The sequence below is a fragment of the Temnothorax longispinosus genome, chromosome 2 (assembly GCF_030848805.1).
Source record: "Temnothorax longispinosus isolate EJ_2023e chromosome 2, Tlon_JGU_v1, whole genome shotgun sequence".
NCBI classification, from domain to species: Eukaryota; Metazoa; Arthropoda; class Insecta; order Hymenoptera; family Formicidae; genus Temnothorax; species Temnothorax longispinosus.
Window position 1 is genome coordinate 25,043,486 of NC_092359.1, and position 22,256 is coordinate 25,065,741.

The window sequence follows — 22,256 nt, forward strand, 5'->3', positions numbered from 1 at the left end:
CCGCAGTAAATACATCACAATATTTCAACATTTCTGTTTTACTTCGAGATATGGCTTATTGTTAGATTCGCGTTTCATAAATAAGAAATTAGAGAGGAGACTCTAGTTTTTCCGTCAACGTTGACTTACAGATATACCTACGTGTATTTTTTATGAGAGACAGAAGATTTTAAGATTCAAATAGTTTTACAAGAGAGAAGAGAAGACCTGCGATCAATATAATATCCGCGCGTCGCTTCACCGCGTACCTCAATAAGGTAGCGGTTTTGTAGATTGCGACATTCGTATAGAGCGCGCGACCTTTTTCAAAGAAAAGATCTCTCCGCTACATTCCGTTGTGTCTCACGAAAAGTCAGCGCGGCTGCGGACGGTCGCACGCGAATAAAAGATGCAATACTTACGGCAGTATCTTCCGAAAAAAGTCGAGACATCTTCCGCGTGCCTCGCCTTAAATCTGACGATCGTATACTCGCGACAGGAGTCCACGGATTCGGAATGATCTTCCATAAAGACATTACTGTGACATTGTCAGTGCACAGATTTGCTCTTAGTTGCGTCGGTATCTGGCCTGTGAAGGAGAAAAATATCTTTATGGATCTCAGGTGGATCATCGCAGTATTTTTAGAAGTAAGTATTGTTAAATGGGTCATTGATGCTAAATCATGTAACATTCCTTTGCATAAATTTTAATAAGTTATTAATATTATTTTAATATTAGAATTATTTTATAATATTAAAATATTTTTGCAGGGTGCTCTTAAGCCAGTAAATTTAAGTAAATTTTACTTTTATGTTTTAATTATCTCATTTGTCTACTTGCACTTGCGTTAACAACATAAATTTTGTATTATATATCCACCATATATAAATAAATATAATAAATATAAATAAATTTGACTCTTTTTTGATAATCTATTTTTCATGACAATCTCTTATTTTCTAGGTAGTTCCGATGTGCCTCTATTTCACTGAAATTTATTTGCACTGTAACGGAGCGAAAAGCTCTCTTGACTCAGTGAATACCGGTGCCGCCGCCTTATTAGCCCTCACAAGACTAATCGCACCTCGTATCCACCGAGAGGAATTACTCGAGATAGTCACTTCCATAATGGACGATTGGGCCGTGCAGAAGGATAAGAAAGTTCGTTGGGTCATGAAGAAATACGCGACAATGTCGACACGCGTGACGGTGCTTACCTTCTTTCTCGTGAGCATCATAGTTAGTACTTATATCACTATGGCGATATCAGCGATCACCGTGAAAACGGGCCAGCTCGATAATGAGATCGACAATGTGAACGTGAGCCACGAGAACGGAAGTCAGTCTTGTATGTTTGAAAGCGCGTCGTCGCGTCAGGCGTTTCTGGTCATTCAAGCGATACAGATGTTAACCACTGGTATACTAACTTTCGGTACCACCAGTTTCTTCTTCGGACTGGCCATGCATCTGTGCGCCCAATATGACGCGTTGAGTATAAAACTATCCGAATTCCGAGTCAGCGAGGCACGTCGCGCGATAGCCGAAGCGGTCCAAAGGCACTGTCATCTTATCCGACTGGCCGAGTGTATGGAGGAATCGTTTAATGCGAGCGTTTTGATGTATTTGTTCGTTACCAGCACTCTCATGTGTATAGACGGTAATATACCTTTAAATATAGAAAATTATTAAAGTTAAAGATTGTTTTCGCACACCAAGCTAAACTTCTGATCGACGAGATTAAATTTCAGTTTAAGTCGTAAGATAGTACGCGATTTAAAAGTAAATTTTTTAACAGAATAATAAATTAATATAGATTAATAAATTGTATAAAATTAATTGACTTGTTTATTACAAACTAAAAAGTTAACATAATGCCAATCTAAGATGCAACTGTATGTACGATAAAAATTTTAACGTGTTTTTATATTAGGTTTATATCTTCATATTATAAATTTTTGAAAACAGAAAATTAATTATTTTGTAAAAAACAAAGTGTTCTCAAGTAAGTGTTCTCGAGCCTATTTCAAGCTTTATTAAAAAAAAAAAAAAAAAAACACTTAGAGCCGACTTTATCGTCTCCGATTAACTTGATCCTCCGATTAAACTCTTCGTCTCTTTCTAATGTTTATTTCTATCAATGTAGATTAACTTTAATCTCGGTTTTAACTTAGGTTTTATCTCCTTCTAACTCTCAGAACTAAAGAGAGATACAAAGTAAATTAAACCGAGATTAAAGTTAATTTATATTGATAGAAATAAATATAAGGGGGAGTTATAAGTTAGAAAGAGATGAAGAGTGAGTTCGGAGGATCAAGTTAATCGGAGACTGTAAGATCGACTCTTAAATTCTAATTTGCAATGACATTTTAACGTGGCTGAGATTTATTTAATTGTTTGTAATCTTTGTAATACAATATCGAATCTCGTAATATATGTTCCAATAAAAACTGCATGTTTTTAATGTTATAACATTTTCTAGGATACATGTTAATCGCATCGTTACCTCTCGGCAATCTACATATGATTATACATAGCATTAGTATTTTACTTCTTATGCTGCTCCAACTGTCGTTCTACACGTTCGCTGGCGATTACTTGGAGATGAAAAGTGCCGCATTGTCTTATGCCACTTATGACTGCGATTGGTTCGAGCTGCCAGCTAGTATAGCCAAGGATTTTCACATTATTCTAATGCGAGCCAGTATTCCTCATCAATTGACGGCCGGAAAATTCATGGTCATGAACATGGTTACGTTTAAAGATATCTTAAAGTCCACGGCGTCGTATCTTTCGGTCTTGCGTATTATGTTAGGTGAATAAACAATATATATTATCCAGTTGTTGAAGTTGCGCAATATTGTCGATTACATTCCCTCGCGATAGTTAAACCTTCATAAAGTTTGTAAATTAATTTAAAATAAAGTTTTCAGAGAGTTGTATTTTAATTTTAGAGATATGCATGGAATATCACGATATTCTGATATAAAAGTTTCCAATTTGTCTTCAACGATACACGATATATTTTATATATCCCTCGTCTTTTCCGTCCCCTTTCAGTTACTTCAACGGTACAGAACGATAGACTGAACGTTTTACGTAAACGTATACAAAATCGTACGATGCTATACGTTACCTGTATGTTTCGATTTTAGTTATAGAACTCTACAGCATAAGAACTGCGGTGCACTATTAATTTTCGTATTTCCTTTTATGTTTTTGCCATGATGAAAGAGATGCATGATTGTACCGCGTTGCATACCACAAATGCATATTCGAGCAAAGGCACTCTCGCTAGAATAGCTGTAATCGGTAAAAGTTCAAAAGTGAAATAGTCTTCGACTGCAAAGCGACGCATCCTATAGAGTATAGAAACATATGTGATTTTGTTCTGTCGATTCCGTTTCTGCGCGGCGTAACACACCGTTCCTCGCGTGAATAAAAGATCAAAGAAGGGTGCCTCGCCCTCGATGGCGTGGGTAGTGAGATGGCTTTGCTTGTCGCACGCCTTCATAGTAAGTTTGGAGTTCAGTCAACGCACAGTGAAGAGAAATCGAATAAACATTATCGAGAGAAACGGATATCAGTAATTTCATTCGACTTGTGCGTGATAATTGTTCGCAATTGAAATACTGATTTTTGATTCTTGATTAAATCAACATTTAAAAAAGTACATTTAATTTTTTTATTATTAAAATGTATTTTTATGTATTTGTAAGTAAATTAATATTGCGATGATAAGAAGTGCATTTCTTTAAAATATTGCTGTGTTTCGATATTAACTCGAATTAAGTTTTATAATTGACATTGCTTTGATTAAGATCTTGGTGTAACATATGTGGAACATAAGTACATATGTAGGCTTAATTGATTTTTTTGATTAATTCTTAGAAAAAGATACGTAGAGATATTTCGACGATTCTGAATAATGAAGGAAGACTGGAACGACGAATCTCACTACGCCCTAAATGTTTACGAAAAAGTTCTTGGTATAATTGGAGTTTGGCCTTTGAATGCGGGAGAATTTAAATCCATCGCACGATGTTCCTTAGCCATTTTGATCCAGGTAAATATTACAAACATAATTATTAACAAACTGGATAAAATTAAAGATATATACGAAGTATATTATTTTTTTATACCTTTGTCATTACTCCTGTATTACAGAAACCATTTTCATCTCTGGAAATGGTTTCTTGAACAAAAACACTTAGACATTTGTAAAACTTATGTAAGTAATTAATAATTAAAAATAAATAAATCGCGAATTAACGCGATTTCTTCGGCGATTAGATCAGTACTATTGGCAGCCTGTCTCTGGAAGCGTATCGGCAGTGCCTCGGTGCCGAAGACATGATGGAGGCTTTTCTAATGGACCTCTCGTCTCTCGTCAGTCTCTCCAAGCTTTTCGTCATCCGCCTCACTTGGAGGCACACTTACGTCCTGGTGACTTCCGTTATCGACGACTGGTCGGTGTCCCGGGACACGCGACAGCGGGAGGTGATGATGAGGTACACCCACGTAGGCAGGATTGTGTCCTTGACGATGTTGTATCTGGGCTACGCATCGGGCGTCTCGTTCCTTTTCAATGCCGTATCGTTCGACAGTTTGATACCCTGGCTAAATGTCTCCAAGGCTAACGATAACGATAACGATACGGTTGTGACTACATATTTCCTGGCGACTTACTGCGTCTTCGGATCGCTGCCGACAACTACTTACAGCTGCGTCTTGCTGCTACAAGTGGCGCAGATCTTCGTCAATGCCACTTCGCATTGCGGAAACGATGGTTTCTTCTTCGGTCTGGCGATGCACCTATGCGGGCAGTTCGAGATACTGCAAATGGACTTTGCCAGCATCGAAGTAGAAGAGCGAACCTGCAAAAAGAGGATACGGATGTTAATCGGCAGACATTGCCATTTGATAAGACTGACTGACAGTTTCGAGTACGCATTCAACATGGCCATTTTCACACAGGTGTCAATGAGCGTGCTGCTGCTTTGTGTGGAAGGTATTCCGTTTCGGTATTTCTTTAAATTACATACACACACATTCCCTACTATCCACACTATAACTACAATATAAAATATAATAACTTTTGCTTGGCAAAAATGATTGTGCTTTATGTTTTTGATGTTCTCTTATATAACTTGAGTTTTTGCCTTTCGAAAGCTCTAAAAATTATAAATTAAAAACTTGACATGTTAATATTGTATCTGCTCTTACAAAGAATTTCAGAACTCAGTAAATAAAATATTAAGAAGAAAATAATAATAACAAAAACATTATAAAATAAGAAATCAAAGGATGGCAAATAAAATCTCTTAAAGTAAAAAAAAGCGAGCATGCCTAGATTTGCCGAATCTATTATAAATATTCAAAATATCATCATAAGCCAGAAATTTGCGTCCTAAAAAAATTAAAGAGTTTAAATCTCAGAAATAAAATATATTATTTTTGTTATTGGATATTGCATATTATTAAATCATTGAAGTTACATAGTGTCTCTTTGTAATAATTTAAGATTTATTTTCAGGTATGCAATTGACAATATCATTAAAGTTAAGTGATAACGTCGCAGCAATAAAACACGTTGTCTTGATTCTAACAATGCTGGTGCAACTGTATCTCTATTGCTACGCTGGCGATCAGTTGGAATACGTAACCGGAAGGATCGCGTACGGCGCTTATGACAGTCCGTGGTATAATTTTGATGTAAAGGTAATGAAAAACCTGCGTATGGTGATGTTTCGAGGAAGGATGCCGCATCGAACGACAGCCGGGAAATTCCTACCGATGAATTTATTTTCATTTAAAGAGATTTTGAAAGCTACAGGCTCCTACCTTTCCGTTCTCAGAGTAATGATAGATGTGTAAAATTGATATTGTCGGCACACGATGACACGATTATAAATTATAACTGATACCTTCAATGCAATATTTCCTTCCTTCGTTTTCTTCGGTCTTGCATACGTGAATATTTCGATATGTGTCTGGGTGCGACATTGATTAATATATTTTGCCAAACGTTAGGTAAGAACATACCACGATTAAAGTTCGAATGTTTGTATTTATACCACGTTATAATAAATTGCGCAAAACGCACAATATTACTCGACAATCATCAACATGATAATATATAATTAATTCAAGAAATGCTTATATATATTGTTGACTTATTTTTTATTCAAAATTGTTTTAGAATAATTTTTTCCTTTTCCGGAAAAATCCAAAGCCCTAAAAATGTATATATAACTATAAATTATTAACAATAATTGATTTAAAAAAGAGTTTATTCTATAGTATTATTTAATATGTAACGGTCATAATGTAAGAAAATGATAAATATTAATATAAATATAAAATAAATATAAAGATAAATATTAACGTCACAATTCTCAGAATACACCATTACAATTTTTCTACGTAAAGTTTATCTTTTTTCTTTTCCCTTCTTATGTTTGAATCTATCTAAAATCATATACGATTTTAAAGATTCGTATACGAATCTTTCCCCAGTGAGGGCAACAGTTTCGTGAGATCGCTTAGGCAGCTATTTGTATATTTTTTATTTATCACGAAATATAATATTTAAACAGCTATAGGTAAGTCTAATAGATATCTACAGATATTAAGAGGCACCGTCGAGGACAATGTTGAGTTGCGTATTATTTCTAACCATATTATTTGTACAAATACGAATGCAAACGAAAGCTATACTTGCATTCTCCAAGAAAGTCACGAAAGCCGAAGGTATGAATAATAAATTAGAAAAAAATCCAGGTGGTCGGTTGCACCACGGAAGGGTTGCTTAAGTATTGCAGGTAACAAATCGAATATTGAACGATGCGGTTATTGCGGAGGGTAGGAGGAACAATAGACAAAGAACAGCAGCCGCTTTCAAGGAATAACGATTTGAAGAGAAACTTCAAACATTCAGTGTAACAGTCGGCAGACTAGATAATAAAGATCTTACGCAATTGTAAAATTTTAAGTGCTCGAGAATGGGATCAAGTACGGAATGGAATACTGACACTGCGCATATTTTGAATTTTCATAAAAATTTTCTTGGTATAATTGGACTCTGGGTATTAGATGATACAAATGTATTCTCGAGGATTCGATGGTTTTTATCGACGATAGTGGAAGTAAGTTATGCTTCTTTAATGTAATTTGTATTCTTACATATTCGCGTATAAGTATTTGAACTGAATTTGTTTCTTTCATCTCATTAAACAAAATACTATGTTAAATTTTAGTTTATTTTTATATATTGTATATATTGTATATATAAGATATTTTGTTATACATTTATTAAATAATTATTAAACGTTATATGTATAGTAAATTATATATATATTTTTTTAAATAAAATAAAAATACATTTATATTGAGACGCAATATCTCTATTTTATTTTCATGAATTAGACGAGTACATCGATCACCATGTCACTAGAAATGATTCGACATTGTAATGGCCATGAGGATGCCATGGATGCTTTTGTACAAGGCTCATCGTCAATATCTAGTGTGGTAAAACTGCTTTTGCATCGCGTATATTGGAGACAAAAATTTATTTTGGTAAAATCGGTTATTCATGATTGGACTTACGTGAAAAATTCTCACTCTCGCGACATCATGATAAAATATGCGCGCATAGGTAAACTAGGCTCCTCGATATTCTTCTATTTCGGTTGTGGCTCGTTCATATTCCTCGTTTCCACTGTCGTGTTTGACAATATCGATTTGTCTTCTGAAAAGCAAATTTTTAATGAAACGTACCAAAGAAAACTTATATTAACGGCCTATTGCGTCTTTGGAAAGTATACATCTTCTTTCGCTTACTGCGCCATTGGAGCTTTACAGTTCGTGCAGTTTGTCGTTAACGTCATTGCGCAGTGCGGGAATGACGGGTTCTTCTTCGATCTCACGATGCACATGTGCGGGCAATTTGCAATTCTCCAGATGAATTTTACTGAATTGGGTTGCGAAGATTTTTCCTACCGCACTAAACTCGCCACCTTGTTGAAGAGACATTATCAACTTATGTATTTGTCGCATTATTTAGAGAGAACATTCACCCTGGTCATCTTGGCACAAGTTTTTATGAGCGTCCTTGTCCTGTGTGTCGAAGGTAGACATATTTAACGTAAAAGTATTTTAAATAAACAATAACCAAATTTATTTTTGTAAACTTTTCGAAATTTATATTTGTTACTTATTCCATATCATATACAATACATATACATACATCATATATCATATATGCATATGTATGTATGTACATTTATGTATGATATAGCATAACTAATAAATGTAAATTCCAAAATTTTTACAACAAAAAGTTAAACATATATATATATATATCTATCTATATCTATGTATAATTCAATAATGTTCCGACTGACTCATCAACGCCTAGCCCAAACCTCTAAACCTAGAAACATGAAATTTGAGGACTATATTCCTTCCATGACGTAAGCACTCAATAAGAAAGAATTTTTAGAAATTCGACCCCTAAGGGGGTGAAAAAGGGTAAAATGTGTTTTCACGACTTTCTCAATATCTCTTGGCTGCGATGAGATATCGACTTGGTTTTCGCTTACAAAGGTTATCCATACAAGTGCTTAAAAACATAATTCAAAATTTTGCCCTAATCATCTATATCTATCTATCTATATATATATAATCAAATGTTTCTACTGACTCATTAACGTCCAGCCCAAACCCCTACGTCTAGAAACATGAAATTCGGAGAGTATATTCCTTCCATGACGTAAGCACTCACTAAGAAGGAATTTTTAGAAATTAGAAACCCCCTAACGGGGTGAAAAAGGGTAAAACGTGTTTTCAATATCTCTTAGGCCTGTTGATATGTCGATTTGGTTTTTGCTTACAAAGGTTACGCATACAAGTGCTTAAAAACATAATTCAAGATTTTGCTCTAATCAATCCCTAAAGGGGCAAATCTGAATTCGGGGGTAAATTATAGAATTCTTTACATATCGTAGCGAAGCACAGGTGTATCAAGCTAGTCATATATACATATATTGCAAATAAATAACAAAGACTGTGTCAGAATTAGGCTTATATTTCTAACTATTTTAAATTTATCACTAATTATATTTAATATTGTATTGTTGTCAGGTTTTCTTTTACTTCTCTCGCTTGAAATAAACGATACTTATGCCGCCGCAAAACATAGCATCTTTATTGTCGCACTACTGGTGCAACTTTTTCTCTATTGCTTCGCTGGGCAGACATTGGAGTTCCAATCGGAAGAATTGGCCTATGCAATTTATAAATCTCCATGGTACACTTTTGACCTGAGCATGATGAAAAATTTACCACTAATAATTCTTCGAGCGGTTAATCCTCAGCAACTAACTGCAGGAAAGTTTGTAGCAATAAATTTGATGACTTTTAAGGAAATTTTGAAGGCTTCCGTCTCGTATTTATCAGTGTTAAGGGTAATAATCAAGCGATAAGTAGAAATTCTTTTAAAAGAAAAGTAGATGGTTTAGTTTTTCTTTTATATAAATTACGTTATCTATATAGCTGATGTCTGTTAAACAATTGTAATTAATTGATAAGTTTTTTCTGTAAATGATAACAAATAAAGATATGTAATTTGACGGAATGGCAAAATTGCATTAATATTATATTTATTGGGAGTTATATAAATACAAAAAACATTAAGAAAATGTATAAAAACCACGTTCAAGTAACGTGTAATAATGCAAATAAAAATTAAGAAAAATTTGTACTACAGTAATTACTCATAATATTATGTACGCATAGTGTTTATTAAGTTTATTTATTGTGACGGAATGAACATGTGAAATTATTACTTGGAATGAAGTTAATAGCTTCACCAAATGCACTGTTTGCGCTGTTTCTTAAGAATGACTACGAAAGTTAGGGAAGGTGTGTAAAGACATGTACACCGACCTGTTTTCGCACTTATTTTCCTGATTTCTTGGTCCTAATAGCTAATATCTGTTGCTTGTTTCTTATATTTTTCATTGTGCGGGGGCCTTTACACACCCCTCATCCATAGTGGCAGCTTATGCTCCGTCTATAGATGCCTATGAAACAGACTTAATTATAATATATTTTATTAAAAATTTAAGTATTCACACTCACACGCAGTTAACACTTTGAACACGTTCGTATATGTCTTAAAGTAAAATGTTTATTTTTAGGATTACGTTTAAATATATACCTGAACGAGAAAAATTATGTTGAAGCAACAAAGAGTGTTCTTGTCTTGAACTACTTATTAATGCAATCGTTGGTATATATACCTATGGTGGTGAATACCTGCAAATGGAAAGCGAAGGCATATTCCATGCGTTATATACAACTTCCTGGTTTAGGCTTCCTTTAACGTTGATGAAGGATCTGCATTTTGCGATGATGAGATCGAGTATTCCGTTTCGCTTAACTGGTGGAAAATTTTTCTTTGTTAATCGCGAGACAATGATGTACGTCTTCAAGACATTGACCTCGTATATTTTAGTTTTACAAATAGCGATAAGAAAGTCATATAATTAGTAGCATTCATGTGTGCGTATATGCGTCGTGTGTATGTGCGTACGTATGGCGAGATTAAAAATTCTCCAGAGATTTTATGACAACTGATACTATGTGCAAATATGGATTAAAAATATTTTGAAACTATACATTTTGGATTGCAGTAAAAAAAAGATGCTATTTATTTGATTAAACTGAATCGTTCACAACGTTTGTGTTGCATATCAATCGAGAAAATAACGGGATATTTCGCGGGATTTAATTTTGGAATTTAATATATTTGCAATTTACATTAAGATACATTGTTTAACCCTTTTAGTACTATAGACATGTAAACACATCTAGCAAATAACACACTGAGGGTTATGTGCTAGAGCGCTATGGGCATATATTTTTATGTGAATTCAGTCTTAATAAAATTTTAAAATAAACAAAAGCTTAGCGCTAACACGTACTACAGTTATGATATTTCGCGCACACACGATCCATTCATCAAAAGTATTTAGCACTGAAAGAGTTAATTATAAGGAACGATTAATGCACCATAAAATGTCCGTCATGAATTCTGGCCTCGACTTTACATTATTATGTTTTTCTTTATATTGAAGATATATAATTTATCAAATGTAAGTTTTAAAATTATATGTACATTGTTTATTTCAGTTAGTCTTATATTGCCGATTTTTCTTTACACTGGTTTTTTTATTTTTACGACCATTTATTATATCTAATGTTTCCCCTTTGTTGCAGCCTCTCTTATGTAGATTATATTTTAGTTTCTCACTGTTTCAGAAGATATTACCAAAAAAATTCGGAGACATAAGAAACGCTTCCTAATAAATTATTATTAATAATGTATTATAAAAAATGTTTTGTTATTATTGTTTAAAAAGTTTAGTTTATTGAGTAAAAATGTTATATTCAAATATCACATTTTCTCTACAGTCTCTTCTATTACGTTTTATCTCTCCATACATAACATTCTTCTATTTTATATATCTTATTAAATATCTTCCTACCGGGGAAATAATGTATAAATCGTTTCTTTTCAGAGAATGCTAGGGCAACAATTTAAGAAAACGTTTCATTGTTGCAGCTGTAGATCTTTTATTTATCCACAAATACATCCTAAGCGACCGTAAATATTCATTTTCAAGACGAAGTAAGTATTATCGAGAACAATGTCGCATCGGGTATAACTATATTATTTGTGTAAATACATATAAAAACGTAGGGTATACTTGCGTTCTTAAAAGAAACGGTAAGAACTGAAGGCATGAATAATAAATCAGGAAGAAATCCAGCTGGTCGGTTGCACTACGGAGGGGTTGCTTTAAGTATTGTAGGTACTTGTAATAAATTGAATATTGAATGATGCGGTTATTTCGGAGGAACGTAGACAAAGAACGACAGCCGCTTTCAGGGAATAACAATTTGAAAAAATACTTGGAAGATTCAGTATAACAGTCGGCAGACGAGATCTTACGCAAGCGTAAAGTTTTAAGTGCTCGAGAATGGGATCAAGTACGGATTGGAATACTGATACTCCACATATTTTGAAATTTTATAAAAATTTGCTTGGCATAATTGGACTCTGGGTATTAGATGATAAAAATATATTCTCGAGGATTCGATGGTTTATATCGACGATAGTGGAAGTAAGTTATGCTTCTTTAGAGTAATTTGTATTCTTACATATTCGCGTATAAATATTTGAACTTGTTTTTTAAATTTCATTAAACGTAATACTATGTTAAAATTTATTTTATTTTTATATATTTGGGGCATTTCATATATATATATATATATATATATATATATATATATATACATATATTTTGCCTTAATAAAAAGATATTTTGTTACATTTATCAAATAATTATTAAACGTTACATGTATAGTAAATTATATATATGTTTGCAATGAAATAAAAAGATATTGAGACGCAATATCTTCATTTCATTTTCGTGAATCAGATGAGTACCTTGATCACCATGTCATTAGAAATGATTCGACATTGTAATGGTCATGAGGATGCCATGGATGCTTTTCTACTATGCTTATCGTCAATAACTAGTATGGTAAAACTGCTTTTGCATCGCGTATATTGGAGACAAAAATTTATTCTAATGGAATCGGTCATCCATGATTGGACTTACGTGAAAAATTCTCACTCTCGCGACATCATGATAAAGTATGCGCGCATAGGTAAACTAGGCTCCTCGATATTTTTATATATCGGTTATGCCTCGATCATATTCGTCGTTTCCACTTTCGTGTTCGCTAATATTGATTTGTCTTCTGAAAAGCAAATTTTTAATGAAACGTACCAAAGAAAACTGATGTTAGCGACCTATTGCGTCTTTGGAAAATATACATCTTCTTTCGCTAACAGCGCCATTGAAGCTTTACAGTTCGTACAGATCGTCGTTAACGTCATTTCGCAGTGCGGGAATGACGGGTTCTTCTTCGATCTCACGATGCACATGTGCGGGCAATTTGCAATTCTCCAGATGAACTTTACTGAATTGGGTTGCGAAGAATTTTCCTACCGCACTAAACTCAACATCTTATTAAAGAGACATTATCATCTTATATATTTGTCGCATTATTTAGAGAGAGCATTCACTCTGGTCATCTTGGCACAACTTTTGATGAGCGTCCTTGTCCTGTGTGTCGAAGGTAGACATATTTAACGTAAAAGTATTTTAAATAAATAATAACCAAATTTATTTTTGTAAATTTTTTGAAATTTATATTTGTTACTTATTCCATGTGATATACAATTAGTTATTTGTGTAACAAGTGCCATGCTGTAAGATGGAAATTGGACGGCTCGTGCGATCACGTCCAATTTTCAACTTAACACACGTGTTACACACCCTATTTTATATTACAAGTGCGTGGAAAGTGGTCTATCACGCGCGCGTCGCGCGCGGAATGAGCCACTTTCCACGCACGTGTGACACAATATACATATACATGCATCATATATACATAACTATGTATGTATGTACATTTATGTACGATATAGAATAACTAATAAATGTAAATTCCCAAATTTTTACAACAAAAAGTTAAACATGTATGTATATATCTTACATATATTGCAAATAAGTTACAAAGACTGTGTCAGAATTAGTCTAATATTTTCAACTATCTTAAATTTATCACTAATTATATTCAATATTGTTGTCAGGTTTTCTTTTACTTCTCTCGCTTGAAATAAACGATACTTTTGCCGCCGCAAAACATAGCATCTATATTGTCGCACTGCTGGTGCAACTTTTTCTTTATTGCTTGGCTGGGCAGACATTGGAGTTCCAATCGGAAGAATTGGCCTATGCAATTTATAAATCTCCATGGTACACTTTTGACCTGAGCATGATGAAAAATTTACCACTAATAATTCTTCGAGCGGTTAATCCTCAGCAACTAACTGCAGGAAAGTTTGTAGCAATAAATTTGATGACTTTTAAAGAAATTTTAAAGGCTTCCGCCTCGTATTTATCAGTGTTAAGGGTAATGATTAAAACGTGAGTAAAAATTTTTTTAAAAGAAAAGTAAATGCAGGTTTAGTTTTTCTTTTATATAAATAACGTTATTTATATAGCTAATGTTTGTTAAACAATAGTAATTAATTGATAAGTTTTTTCTGTAAATAATAACGAATAAAGATATGTAATTTGATGGAATGGCAAAATTGCCATGCAAAATTCGTACATGTCTTAAAATAAAATATTTATTAACAAATTTAAAAAAAAGGGGGGCTAGCGAACAAAGTCCGTTATTAATGCTTAAGGTCTTAAAACAGGCCATACAGGTACACGCACTCTTTCCTCTCTAATATACATCTCTAATAAATCTAGCTTTAACATGACATAAGGACATTCCGAGCAGACTTATGACTTCCACTTTTAGGCTGACTTATGGACGCTCTATTGAAGCCACATTTGTAACCGAACGTCTCGAATGGGTCAATTTACCACTCTCCTCCTACATCACAATGCGAATAACTAAAGGAATGTAAGCGAGGTTTATTGGCTAATAATGTTGCGAGATAATGCGGAAAAATTAAAGATGCCTATCAAGCTAGGCCTTCTATCATTTCGGTTAATAATTTGCGAAGTGTCGATCAAGGTTATTTAAACATTGTTATTTATTTTACACTAATGAAGGCATTTAGGGTTGAAACGTTTGTGTATTATACTGTAATGTATGATATAACAATAAGCATTAATAACGAGCTTTTCTCGCAAGCCCTCTCTTTTTGAATTTGTTTATATTATGCGAACGCGGGATTACGACTAACTTTTTGTAAAATATTTATTGTTAAGATTACGTTTAAATATATACCTGAACGAGAAAAATTATGTTGAAGCAACAAAGAGTGTTCTTGTCTTGAACTACTTATTAATGCAATCGTTGGTATATATACCTATGGTGGTGAATTTCTGCAAAAAGAAAGCAAAGGCATATTTCATGCGTTTTATACACAACTTCCTGGTTTACGCTTCCTTTAGCGTTGATGAAGGACCTTCATTTCGCGATGATGAGATCGAGTATTTCGTTTCGCTTAACCGGCGGAAAATTTTTCTTTGTTAATCGCGAGACAATGATGTACGTCTTCAAGACATCGGCCTCGTATATTTCAGTTTTACGAATAGCGATAAAAAAGTCATATAATTAGTAGCATTCACGTGTGCGTGTATGCGTCGTGTGTATGTGCATACGTATGGCGAGATTAAAAATTCTCCAGAGATCTTATGACAACTGATACTATGTAATATGTGCAAATATGGATTAAAAATATTTTGAGACGTACATTTTGGTTTGCAGTAAATAAAAAAGATGCTATTTGTTTGATTAAACTGAATCGTTCAATGTTTATGTCGCATATCAATCGAGAAAAGGACGGGATTTAATTTTGGAATTTAATATATTTGCAATTTGCATTAAGATACATAGTTTAACCCTTTTAGCGCTATGGATGTGTAAACACGTCTATGTCATTAAGGACAATGTCGCATCGTGTATAATCATATTATTTGTACAAATACGATATGGAAACGTAAGGTATATCTGCGTTCTCCAAGAAAGTCACGAAACCGAAGGTATGAATAATAAATTAGAAAAAAATTTAGTTGATCGGTTGCTCCACGGAGAGGTTGCTTTAAGTATTGTAGGTACCTGGTAATAAATTGAATGATGCGGTTATTACGGAGGAACGTAGACGAAGTACGACAGACGCTTTCAGGGAATAACGATTTGAGGAGACATTGGAAGATTCAGTATAACAGTCGGCACTCGGCCGACCAGATCTTACGCAAGCGTAAAGTTCTAAGTGCTCGAGAATGGGATCAAGTACGGATTGGAATACTGACACTGCACATATTTTGAATTTTCATAAAAATTTTCTTGGCATAATTGGACTCTGGGTATTAGATGAGAAAAATGTATTTTCGAGGATTCGATGGTTTATATCGGCGATAGTGGAAGTAAGTTATGCTTTTTTAATGTAATTTGTATTCTTACATATTCGCGTATAAGTATTTGAACTTGTTTCTTTCATCTCATTAAACAAAATACTATGTTTTAGTCTATTTTTATACATAATATATGTACATTTTGCCTTACAAAAAAGATATTTTGTTATACATTTATTAAATAATTATTAAACGTTATATGTATAGTAAATTATATATATGGAGGGGTAAAAACCACAGTGGTGTAAGTCAAATTTTTTAAAATAGTTTCTCGTGTGCATAGATGCAATTTATATATTGTACAGATTGCATCTATGCACACGAAAAAATATTTTTAAAAATTTGACACACCACTGTCGTTTTTTACCCCTCCATATATATTTTTTTTTAAATAAAATAAAAATACATTTATATTGAGACGCAATATCTCTATTTCATTTTCATGAATCAGACGAGTACCTTCATCACCACGTCATTAGAAATGATTCGACATTGTAATGGTCATAAGGATGCTATGGATGTTTTTCTAGTATGCTTATCGTCAATAACTAGTATGGTAAAACTGGTTTTGCATCGCGTATATTGGAAACAAAAATTGATTTTGATGAAATCGGTCATCCATGATTGGACTTACGTGAAAAATTCTCACTCTCGCGACATCATGATGAAGTATGCGCGCATAGGTAAACTAGGCTCCTCGATGTTCTTATATACCGGTTTTGCCTCGATCATATTCGTCGTTTCCACTTTCGTGTTCGCCAATATTGATTTGTGTTCTGAAAAGCAAAATTTTAATGAAACGTACCAAAGCAAACTGATGTTATCGACCTATTGCGTCTTTGGAAAGTATACATCTTCTCCCGCTTACTGCGCAATTGAAGCTTTACAGTTCGTGCAGATCGTCGTTAACGGCATTTCGCAGTGCGGGAATGACGGGTTCTTTTTCGATCTCACGATGCACATGTGCGGGCAATTTGCAATTCTCCAGATGAATTTTACTGAATTGGGTTGCGACGGATTTTTTTGCCGCACTAAACTCAACATCTTATTAAAGAGACATTATCACCTTATATATTTGTCGCATTATTTGGAGAGAGCATTCACTCTGGTCATCTTGACACAACTTTTGATGAGCGCCCTTGGCCTGTGTGTCGAAGGTAAACATATTTAATGTAAAAGTATTTTAAATAAACAATAACCAAATTTATTTTTGTAAATTTTTCGAAATTTATATTTGTTACTTATTCCATGTGATATACAATACATATACATGCATTATATATACATATCTATGTATGTATGTACATTTATGTATTGTATGTATGTAATATATAGAGATGTATGATATAGAAACTAACTATATAACTAACAAATATAAATTCCATTCTTACAACAAACAGGTGTGCAATATATCATACATATGTATATTACAAAATTACAAAACTGTGTCAGATTTAGTATAATATTTGTAACTATTTTAAATTTATCACTAATTATATTCATTGTATTGTTCTTAGGTTTTCTTTTACTTCTCTCGCTTGAAATGAACGATACTTTTACCGCCGCAAAACATGGCGTCTTTTTTGTTGCAACGCTGGTGCAAATATTTCTCTATTGTTTCGCTGGACAAACATTGGAGTCCCAATCGGAAGGATTGGCCCATGCAATTTATAAATCACCATGGTACACTTTTGACCTGAGCATAATGCAAAATTTACCGATAATAATTCTCCGAGCGGCTAATTCTCAGAAATTAACTGCAGGAAAATTTGTAGCAATAAATTTGACAATTTTTAAGGAAATTTTGAAGGCTTCCGTCTCATATTTATCAGTGTTAAGAGTAATAATCAAACGATAAGTAGAAATTCTTTTAAAAGAAAAGTAGATGGTTTAGTTTTTCTTTTATATGTATATAAATTATTTATCTATATAGCTAATGTCTCTTAAACACACTGAATAAAATGTCCAGCTTTAATCGGAAAAAACCGTTGCACTATACTTTATTCGATTTATTTCTAACGGATTTGGAATTATCCGATGAAGTAACGTATGCCTTTATCTGATAAAATGTAATTTCCGATAAAATGTGAATGGAAAATGAGTCGCCATTTTATTTGTTCGTTTGAATGTTATTGGATTAATATATAGAATCTCGATATAAAGGAATTATTCGCTCGTATGTGTACAAATAATAAAAGGAGAAAAGTCAATAAACGAGCAAAAAAAAAATAATTAATAAATGAAAAGAGAAAATACATAGGAACGTTTTAACTACACCGAGTTTTCTTCAACCATAACATATATATATATCATTTAAATTAAAGTACAAATAAATAAGCAAAATATATTATATCTATTATATCTATAATATATTATATCTATCTACATGTAATATATTTGATTCTTAATTGTTTTAACTTTAATTTGATTCATGAAATAAAATTTTCATCTTGTGTCCAGGTAGCGCGTCCTCATTATTCTCATTAACTTTATTACATATTAATTCTAAATTTATTTAATGTTGTATTTATATTGTGTAGATATACGAATCTCATATTAACATTGTATATCATTGTGTTGTTGTTGCATTGTTTTTAATATTTGTCAGTTAATAAATAATTTCAAGATTTTTGAACACTATAAAGATATGTGTTGTATACGAGTATATATAAGCAAGAAGGGAGCATCAGAGAGCTAGAGGATTGCTGTTAGCATGTTTTATCATCGAAGTCAAGCAACGTCGGGCGCGGTACTAATTTTAAGTTGGATGGGTGACCGGTTGAGAGAGCGGATAATCAGGCAAATATTTTTGAATCAAATGTTTTTTAATCGGAATTTTCTGACGTATATCATTAATCAGACAATAATTTGGCCTTGATAAGTTTTTTATTCCGATTGAAAAGCTCCGTAATATCCGTTTGTTAATTTTTAGATGGATTATCCGATTATTTTGAGCGGAAAAACCTGGATTTTTCTCTCAGTGCAATTGTAATTAATTATTGACAAGCATTTTTCTGTAAGTGATAACGAATAAAAGTATATATTTTGACGGAACGGCAAAATAGCATTAATATTATATTTATAGGGAGTTGTATAAATTCAAAAACATTAAGAATATATATATAAAACCACGTTGAAGTATAATGGTGCAAATAAAAATTAAAAAAAATTTGTAATACAGTAATTACGCGTAATATTATATATACATAGTGTTTATTAATTTATATTTACTGTGAAGGAATGAATGTATGTGAAATTATTACCTGGAATAATGAAGTGAATAGCTTCACTAAATGCACCGCTCGCGCTGTTCCTTAGGAATGACTACGTTAGGAATGACCACGGAAGTTAGGGAAGGAGTGTAAAGACATGTACACCGATCTCCTTTCGCACTTATTTCGCAGGCAAGAGAAGTTCTCCGCGCAAGTTAATAAAACATGAGTTCGATGAAATAATGAGTTAATATGGCGCAATTGAAAACTTATAATGTCCGATAAGAATCGAACAATCGTAAATCGATATGGTAATTTGGCAAAATTTAGTTCGTAACAACTGAACGAAGTAGTTTCGAATGGACGGTCATTCGAATTCTTCCGTTCGCCAGAATGACGGGTAAACGTTGGAACGACGACGTCGCTTACGTTTTCTCCACTCAAAGAGTATTTCTAAGAGTATACGGTTTGTGGCCATTAGAAACGCAGACAGTGTTCACGAAGATACGATGGGGCGCTTGCATGATTGCACAGGTACGTTAATGCAAGAGGGATGGTAGTATAATGTGTATAGTCAAGGAAAAAAAGGTCTTGAAATTTGCAAAGTAGTTTTGTGAGCAATTTTTTTCTAAATGCGCAATGATATTTTGAAGGAATACAATTTCTTCTTAACATTTTATTTTTTCGTTTGACAAATGTATACTAGCAATAAAACATGAAAAAGTTATTTGCATCTACTATTATTTCTTTATATTTATTGGTATTTGTGCAGATATTATTTGTTATTTAGTTTTTGATACTACCCTTCATTATAATGCATCTCTTCTGGGGCAGTAAGGATGCCGGCTCAAATATAGAATGTGTAACATACCTTGTGTCTACGACGATCGCAATCATAAAAGGTTTATGTCTTACCGCCAGTAAAAAGAAATTGGCAACAAACATTAACGCTGCTATTGATGATTGGATATCTGCTAAAGATAATAAGGAAACTAAGAAGATTATGAAGAAACATGCAGATAGATCTAGAATACTTACCCTTGCGTTATTATACTCACTATTCTTTTGTTGTGGCGCATATATAGCAGTCGTCATTTTCATAAATCTGAAGATACTCTTCACGGACGAAAATTTAGTGGATGGTAAAATTTAATTGTATTCATTATTATATACTTGTCAACTTAATTTTGTAATTTAATTGTATACTAAACTATTGTAACATTATTTTGATATTTTCCTTTCTTCTAATTTACAGTTAATACAACAAATTGGTTGCCCATGTATCCATCTGGTCCATTGGGTAACTTGGTCACGGGTTCACAGTTTGCAATACTCTTGCCTATCCAAATCGTTCAAGTAACGATATTATCTGTCTTATTATGTATCGCGGACTGCTTCTTCTTTAATATCACGATACATCTCACTGGTCAACTCGAATTGCTTAAGAACAAATTCAAAATTTTTGCGAACGAACCGGACACCGAGGCAAATTATCGAAAGAAATTTGTCGGTTTGATTAATAGGCACAGCGAGCTAATGGAATTGTATGAAAATTTGGAAGATAGCTTTCACTTTCTTATATTATCTCAACTTGTGGTAACGACAATTATGCTTGCAATGATAGGTAATGTATATCGAATATTTATTTCGTATTTATTATATAATGCAATATATATAAAATCCACACACATGACATATTTGTATGAAAATTGAGGAGACCATAGATATTATATAGACGGAGCATAAGTTCAACGGGGGAGACAGATTCGCGGTAAGGGGAGCATACCTATACTTCGGCTATCAAAGGATAGAAGATATAGCGATGCTTTTAGCGCTGATGTGAGTCGAACCGGCCGAAAGCAGTCGAAAACGACCAAAGTATAGGCCTGGATATTCCGACTTTTCCCTGCCAAATTTTAAGGCCCCCGCACAATGAAAAATATAAGGAACAAGGAATAAATATTAGCGATTAGAAATAAGAAATCAGGAATAAAGCTAGTGTAGCATTAATACACGGCTTCCGATAGGTTAAAAATCTATTGTCTGTGTTATTCCCTGTTTCTGTTGCCTGTGTTTTTCCTAGTGCATCCAACTTTATTCCTGAATCCTGATTCCTTAGTCCTAATCGCTAATATCTGTTACTTGTCCCTTATATTTTTTATTGTGCAGAGGCCTTTACACACCCCTCATCCATAGTGGCAGCTTATGCTCCCTCTATATATGTCTATGAAAGAGACTTAATTATAATATATTTTATTATTTAAGTTTTCACACTCACACAGTTAACACGTTGAACACGTTTGTACATATCTTAAAATAAAATGTTTATTTTTAGGATTACGTTTAAATATATACCTGAACGAGAAAAATTATATTGAAGCAACAAAGAGTGTTCTTGTCTTGAACTACTTATTAATGCAATCATTAGTATACACGTATGGTGGTGAATACCTGCAAAAGGAAAGCGAAGGCATATTCCATGCGTTATACACAACTTCCTGGTTTAGGCTTCCTTTAACGTTGATGAAGGATTTGCATTTCGCGATGATGAGATCGAGTATTCCGTTTCGCTTAACCGGTGGAAAATTTTTCTTTGTTAATCGCGAGACAATGATGTACATCTTCAAGACATCGGCCTCGTATATTTCAGTTTTACGAATAGCGATAAGAAAGTCATATAATCAGTAGCATTCATGTGTGCGTATATGCGTCGTGTGTGTATGTGCGTACGTATGGCGAGATTAAAAATTCTTCAGAGATCTTATGACAACTGATACTATGTGCAAATATGGATTAAAAATATTTTGAAACTATTCACTTTGGCTTGCAGTAAAGAAAAAAGATGCTTTTTATTTGATTAAACTGAATCGTTCACAATGTTTATGTCGCATATCAATCGAGAAAAGAACGGGATATTTCGCGGAATTTAATTTTGGAATTTAATATATTTGCAATTTACATTAAGATACATTGTTTAACCCTTTTAGTACTATGGACATGTAAATACATCTAGTAAATAACACACTGAGGGTTATGGGCGAGTTT

General features: G+C 33.3%; 6 protein-coding genes and 3 long non-coding RNA genes across 19 annotated transcripts; 6 read left to right on the top strand and 3 right to left on the bottom strand.

The window, feature by feature from the left end:
* Positions 1–402: 402 nt before the first annotated feature.
* On the top strand, positions 403–2,990 carry LOC139807909 (odorant receptor 24a-like). Its single transcript, XM_071769411.1, has 3 exons — positions 403–627; positions 944–1,637; positions 2,460–2,990. Exons 1-3 carry the CDS (start codon positions 496–498, stop codon positions 2,798–2,800), a joined length of 1,167 nt encoding a protein of 388 aa, XP_071625512.1. The 5' UTR covers positions 403–495; the 3' UTR covers positions 2,801–2,990.
* On the bottom strand, positions 2,731–7,963 carry LOC139807913 (uncharacterized). 2 transcript variants are annotated; one of them, XR_011730719.1, is made up of 7 exons: positions 7,823–7,963; positions 7,589–7,730; positions 5,905–6,214; positions 4,700–4,854; positions 4,418–4,613; positions 3,114–3,280; positions 2,731–2,869 (listed from the first exon to the last, which is right to left on the bottom strand). It is a non-coding gene; the product is annotated as an uncharacterized lncRNA (long non-coding RNA). The 2 variants fall into 2 exon arrangements; XR_011730718.1 differs by lacking the exon at positions 5,905–6,214.
* Positions 3,274–5,911, top strand: LOC139807893 (odorant receptor 22c-like). Of its 2 annotated transcripts, none has more exons than XM_071769385.1 (4): positions 3,274–3,647; positions 3,869–4,043; positions 4,271–4,988; positions 5,514–5,911. In XM_071769385.1, the coding sequence occupies exons 2-4, from the start codon at positions 3,906–3,908 to the stop codon at positions 5,852–5,854; spliced, it is 1,197 nt and encodes a 398-aa protein (XP_071625486.1). In that variant the 5' UTR covers positions 3,274–3,647; positions 3,869–3,905; the 3' UTR covers positions 5,855–5,911. The 2 variants fall into 2 exon arrangements, with proteins under 2 accessions (XP_071625486.1, XP_071625487.1); XM_071769386.1 differs by having other exon boundaries at positions 3,274–3,492.
* Positions 6,253–9,931, top strand: LOC139807899 (odorant receptor Or2-like). Its single transcript, XM_071769393.1, has 3 exons — positions 6,253–7,125; positions 7,406–8,111; positions 9,125–9,931. Exons 1-3 carry the CDS (start codon positions 6,982–6,984, stop codon positions 9,463–9,465), a joined length of 1,191 nt encoding a protein of 396 aa, XP_071625494.1. The 5' UTR covers positions 6,253–6,981; the 3' UTR covers positions 9,466–9,931.
* Positions 7,962–12,982, bottom strand: LOC139807917 (uncharacterized). 5 transcript variants are annotated; one of them, XR_011730729.1, is made up of 5 exons: positions 11,163–11,289; positions 10,969–11,021; positions 10,301–10,424; positions 9,929–10,065; positions 7,962–8,098 (listed from the first exon to the last, which is right to left on the bottom strand). It is a non-coding gene; the product is annotated as an uncharacterized lncRNA (long non-coding RNA). The 5 variants fall into 5 exon arrangements; XR_011730728.1 differs by lacking the exons at positions 10,969–11,021; positions 11,163–11,289 and adding an exon at positions 12,844–12,982; XR_011730730.1 differs by lacking the exons at positions 10,969–11,021; positions 11,163–11,289 and adding an exon at positions 12,844–12,982 and having other exon boundaries at positions 10,203–10,424.
* Positions 11,748–14,863, top strand: LOC139807898 (odorant receptor Or2-like). Its single transcript, XM_071769392.1, has 4 exons — positions 11,748–11,855; positions 11,937–12,171; positions 12,490–13,195; positions 13,713–14,863. Exons 2-4 carry the CDS (start codon positions 12,028–12,030, stop codon positions 14,051–14,053), a joined length of 1,191 nt encoding a protein of 396 aa, XP_071625493.1. The 5' UTR covers positions 11,748–11,855; positions 11,937–12,027; the 3' UTR covers positions 14,054–14,863.
* LOC139807914 (uncharacterized) lies at positions 13,816–19,396 on the bottom strand. Of its 4 annotated transcripts, XR_011730722.1 has the most exons (6): positions 19,263–19,360; positions 17,529–17,695; positions 16,868–17,143; positions 16,634–16,775; positions 14,870–14,967; positions 13,816–13,952 (listed from the first exon to the last, which is right to left on the bottom strand). It is a non-coding gene; the product is annotated as an uncharacterized lncRNA (long non-coding RNA). The 4 variants fall into 4 exon arrangements; XR_011730721.1 differs by lacking the exon at positions 17,529–17,695 and having other exon boundaries at positions 19,263–19,396; XR_011730720.1 differs by having other exon boundaries at positions 16,868–17,695; positions 19,263–19,363.
* On the top strand, positions 15,696–19,243 carry LOC139807900 (odorant receptor Or2-like). Its single transcript, XM_071769395.1, has 3 exons — positions 15,696–16,011; positions 16,451–17,156; positions 17,517–19,243. The coding sequence occupies exons 1-3, from the start codon at positions 15,868–15,870 to the stop codon at positions 17,855–17,857; spliced, it is 1,191 nt and encodes a 396-aa protein (XP_071625496.1). The 5' UTR covers positions 15,696–15,867; the 3' UTR covers positions 17,858–19,243.
* Positions 19,397–19,455: 59 nt separating the features above from the next.
* LOC139807890 (odorant receptor 4-like) lies at positions 19,456–22,233 on the top strand. Of its 2 annotated transcripts, none has more exons than XM_071769378.1 (4): positions 19,456–19,745; positions 20,002–20,353; positions 20,467–20,835; positions 21,547–22,233. In XM_071769378.1, exons 1-4 carry the CDS (start codon positions 19,605–19,607, stop codon positions 21,897–21,899), a joined length of 1,215 nt encoding a protein of 404 aa, XP_071625479.1. In that variant the 5' UTR covers positions 19,456–19,604; the 3' UTR covers positions 21,900–22,233. The 2 variants fall into 2 exon arrangements, with proteins under 2 accessions (XP_071625479.1, XP_071625480.1); XM_071769379.1 differs by having other exon boundaries at positions 19,609–19,745; positions 19,984–20,353.
* The last annotated feature ends 23 nt before the right edge of the window (positions 22,234–22,256 follow it).

Excerpts from the sequence above, each read along its gene's own strand:
- LOC139807909 (XM_071769411.1), top strand. The coding sequence starts at position 496 with ATGATCTTCCATAAAGACATTACTGTGACATTGTCAGTGCACAGATTT. Across the intron at positions 628-943 it reads TCATCGCAGTATTTTTAGAA|GTAGTTCCGATGTGCCTCTA; the intron begins GTAAGTATTGTT and ends CTTATTTTCTAG. Across the intron at positions 1,638-2,459 it reads CACTCTCATGTGTATAGACG|GATACATGTTAATCGCATCG; the intron begins GTAATATACCTT and ends AACATTTTCTAG.
- LOC139807893 (XM_071769385.1), top strand. The coding sequence starts at position 3,906 with ATGAAGGAAGACTGGAACGACGAATCTCACTACGCCCTAAATGTTTAC. Across the intron at positions 4,044-4,270 it reads CCTTAGCCATTTTGATCCAG|ATCAGTACTATTGGCAGCCT; the intron begins GTAAATATTACA and ends TTCGGCGATTAG. Across the intron at positions 4,989-5,513 it reads GCTGCTGCTTTGTGTGGAAG|GTATGCAATTGACAATATCA; the intron begins GTATTCCGTTTC and ends ATTTATTTTCAG.
- LOC139807899 (XM_071769393.1), top strand. The coding sequence starts at position 6,982 with ATGGGATCAAGTACGGAATGGAATACTGACACTGCGCATATTTTGAAT. Across the intron at positions 7,126-7,405 it reads TTTTATCGACGATAGTGGAA|ACGAGTACATCGATCACCAT; the intron begins GTAAGTTATGCT and ends TTCATGAATTAG. Across the intron at positions 8,112-9,124 it reads CCTTGTCCTGTGTGTCGAAG|GTTTTCTTTTACTTCTCTCG; the intron begins GTAGACATATTT and ends TATTGTTGTCAG.
- LOC139807898 (XM_071769392.1), top strand. The coding sequence starts at position 12,028 with ATGGGATCAAGTACGGATTGGAATACTGATACTCCACATATTTTGAAA. Across the intron at positions 12,172-12,489 it reads TTATATCGACGATAGTGGAA|ATGAGTACCTTGATCACCAT; the intron begins GTAAGTTATGCT and ends TTCGTGAATCAG. Across the intron at positions 13,196-13,712 it reads CCTTGTCCTGTGTGTCGAAG|GTTTTCTTTTACTTCTCTCG; the intron begins GTAGACATATTT and ends TATTGTTGTCAG.
- LOC139807900 (XM_071769395.1), top strand. The coding sequence starts at position 15,868 with ATGGGATCAAGTACGGATTGGAATACTGACACTGCACATATTTTGAAT. Across the intron at positions 16,012-16,450 it reads TTATATCGGCGATAGTGGAA|ACGAGTACCTTCATCACCAC; the intron begins GTAAGTTATGCT and ends TTCATGAATCAG. Across the intron at positions 17,157-17,516 it reads CCTTGGCCTGTGTGTCGAAG|GTTTTCTTTTACTTCTCTCG; the intron begins GTAAACATATTT and ends TATTGTTCTTAG.
- LOC139807890 (XM_071769378.1), top strand. The coding sequence starts at position 19,605 with ATGACGGGTAAACGTTGGAACGACGACGTCGCTTACGTTTTCTCCACT. Across the intron at positions 20,354-20,466 it reads GGACGAAAATTTAGTGGATG|TTAATACAACAAATTGGTTG; the intron begins GTAAAATTTAAT and ends TCTAATTTACAG. Across the intron at positions 20,836-21,546 it reads AATTATGCTTGCAATGATAG|GATTACGTTTAAATATATAC; the intron begins GTAATGTATATC and ends GTTTATTTTTAG.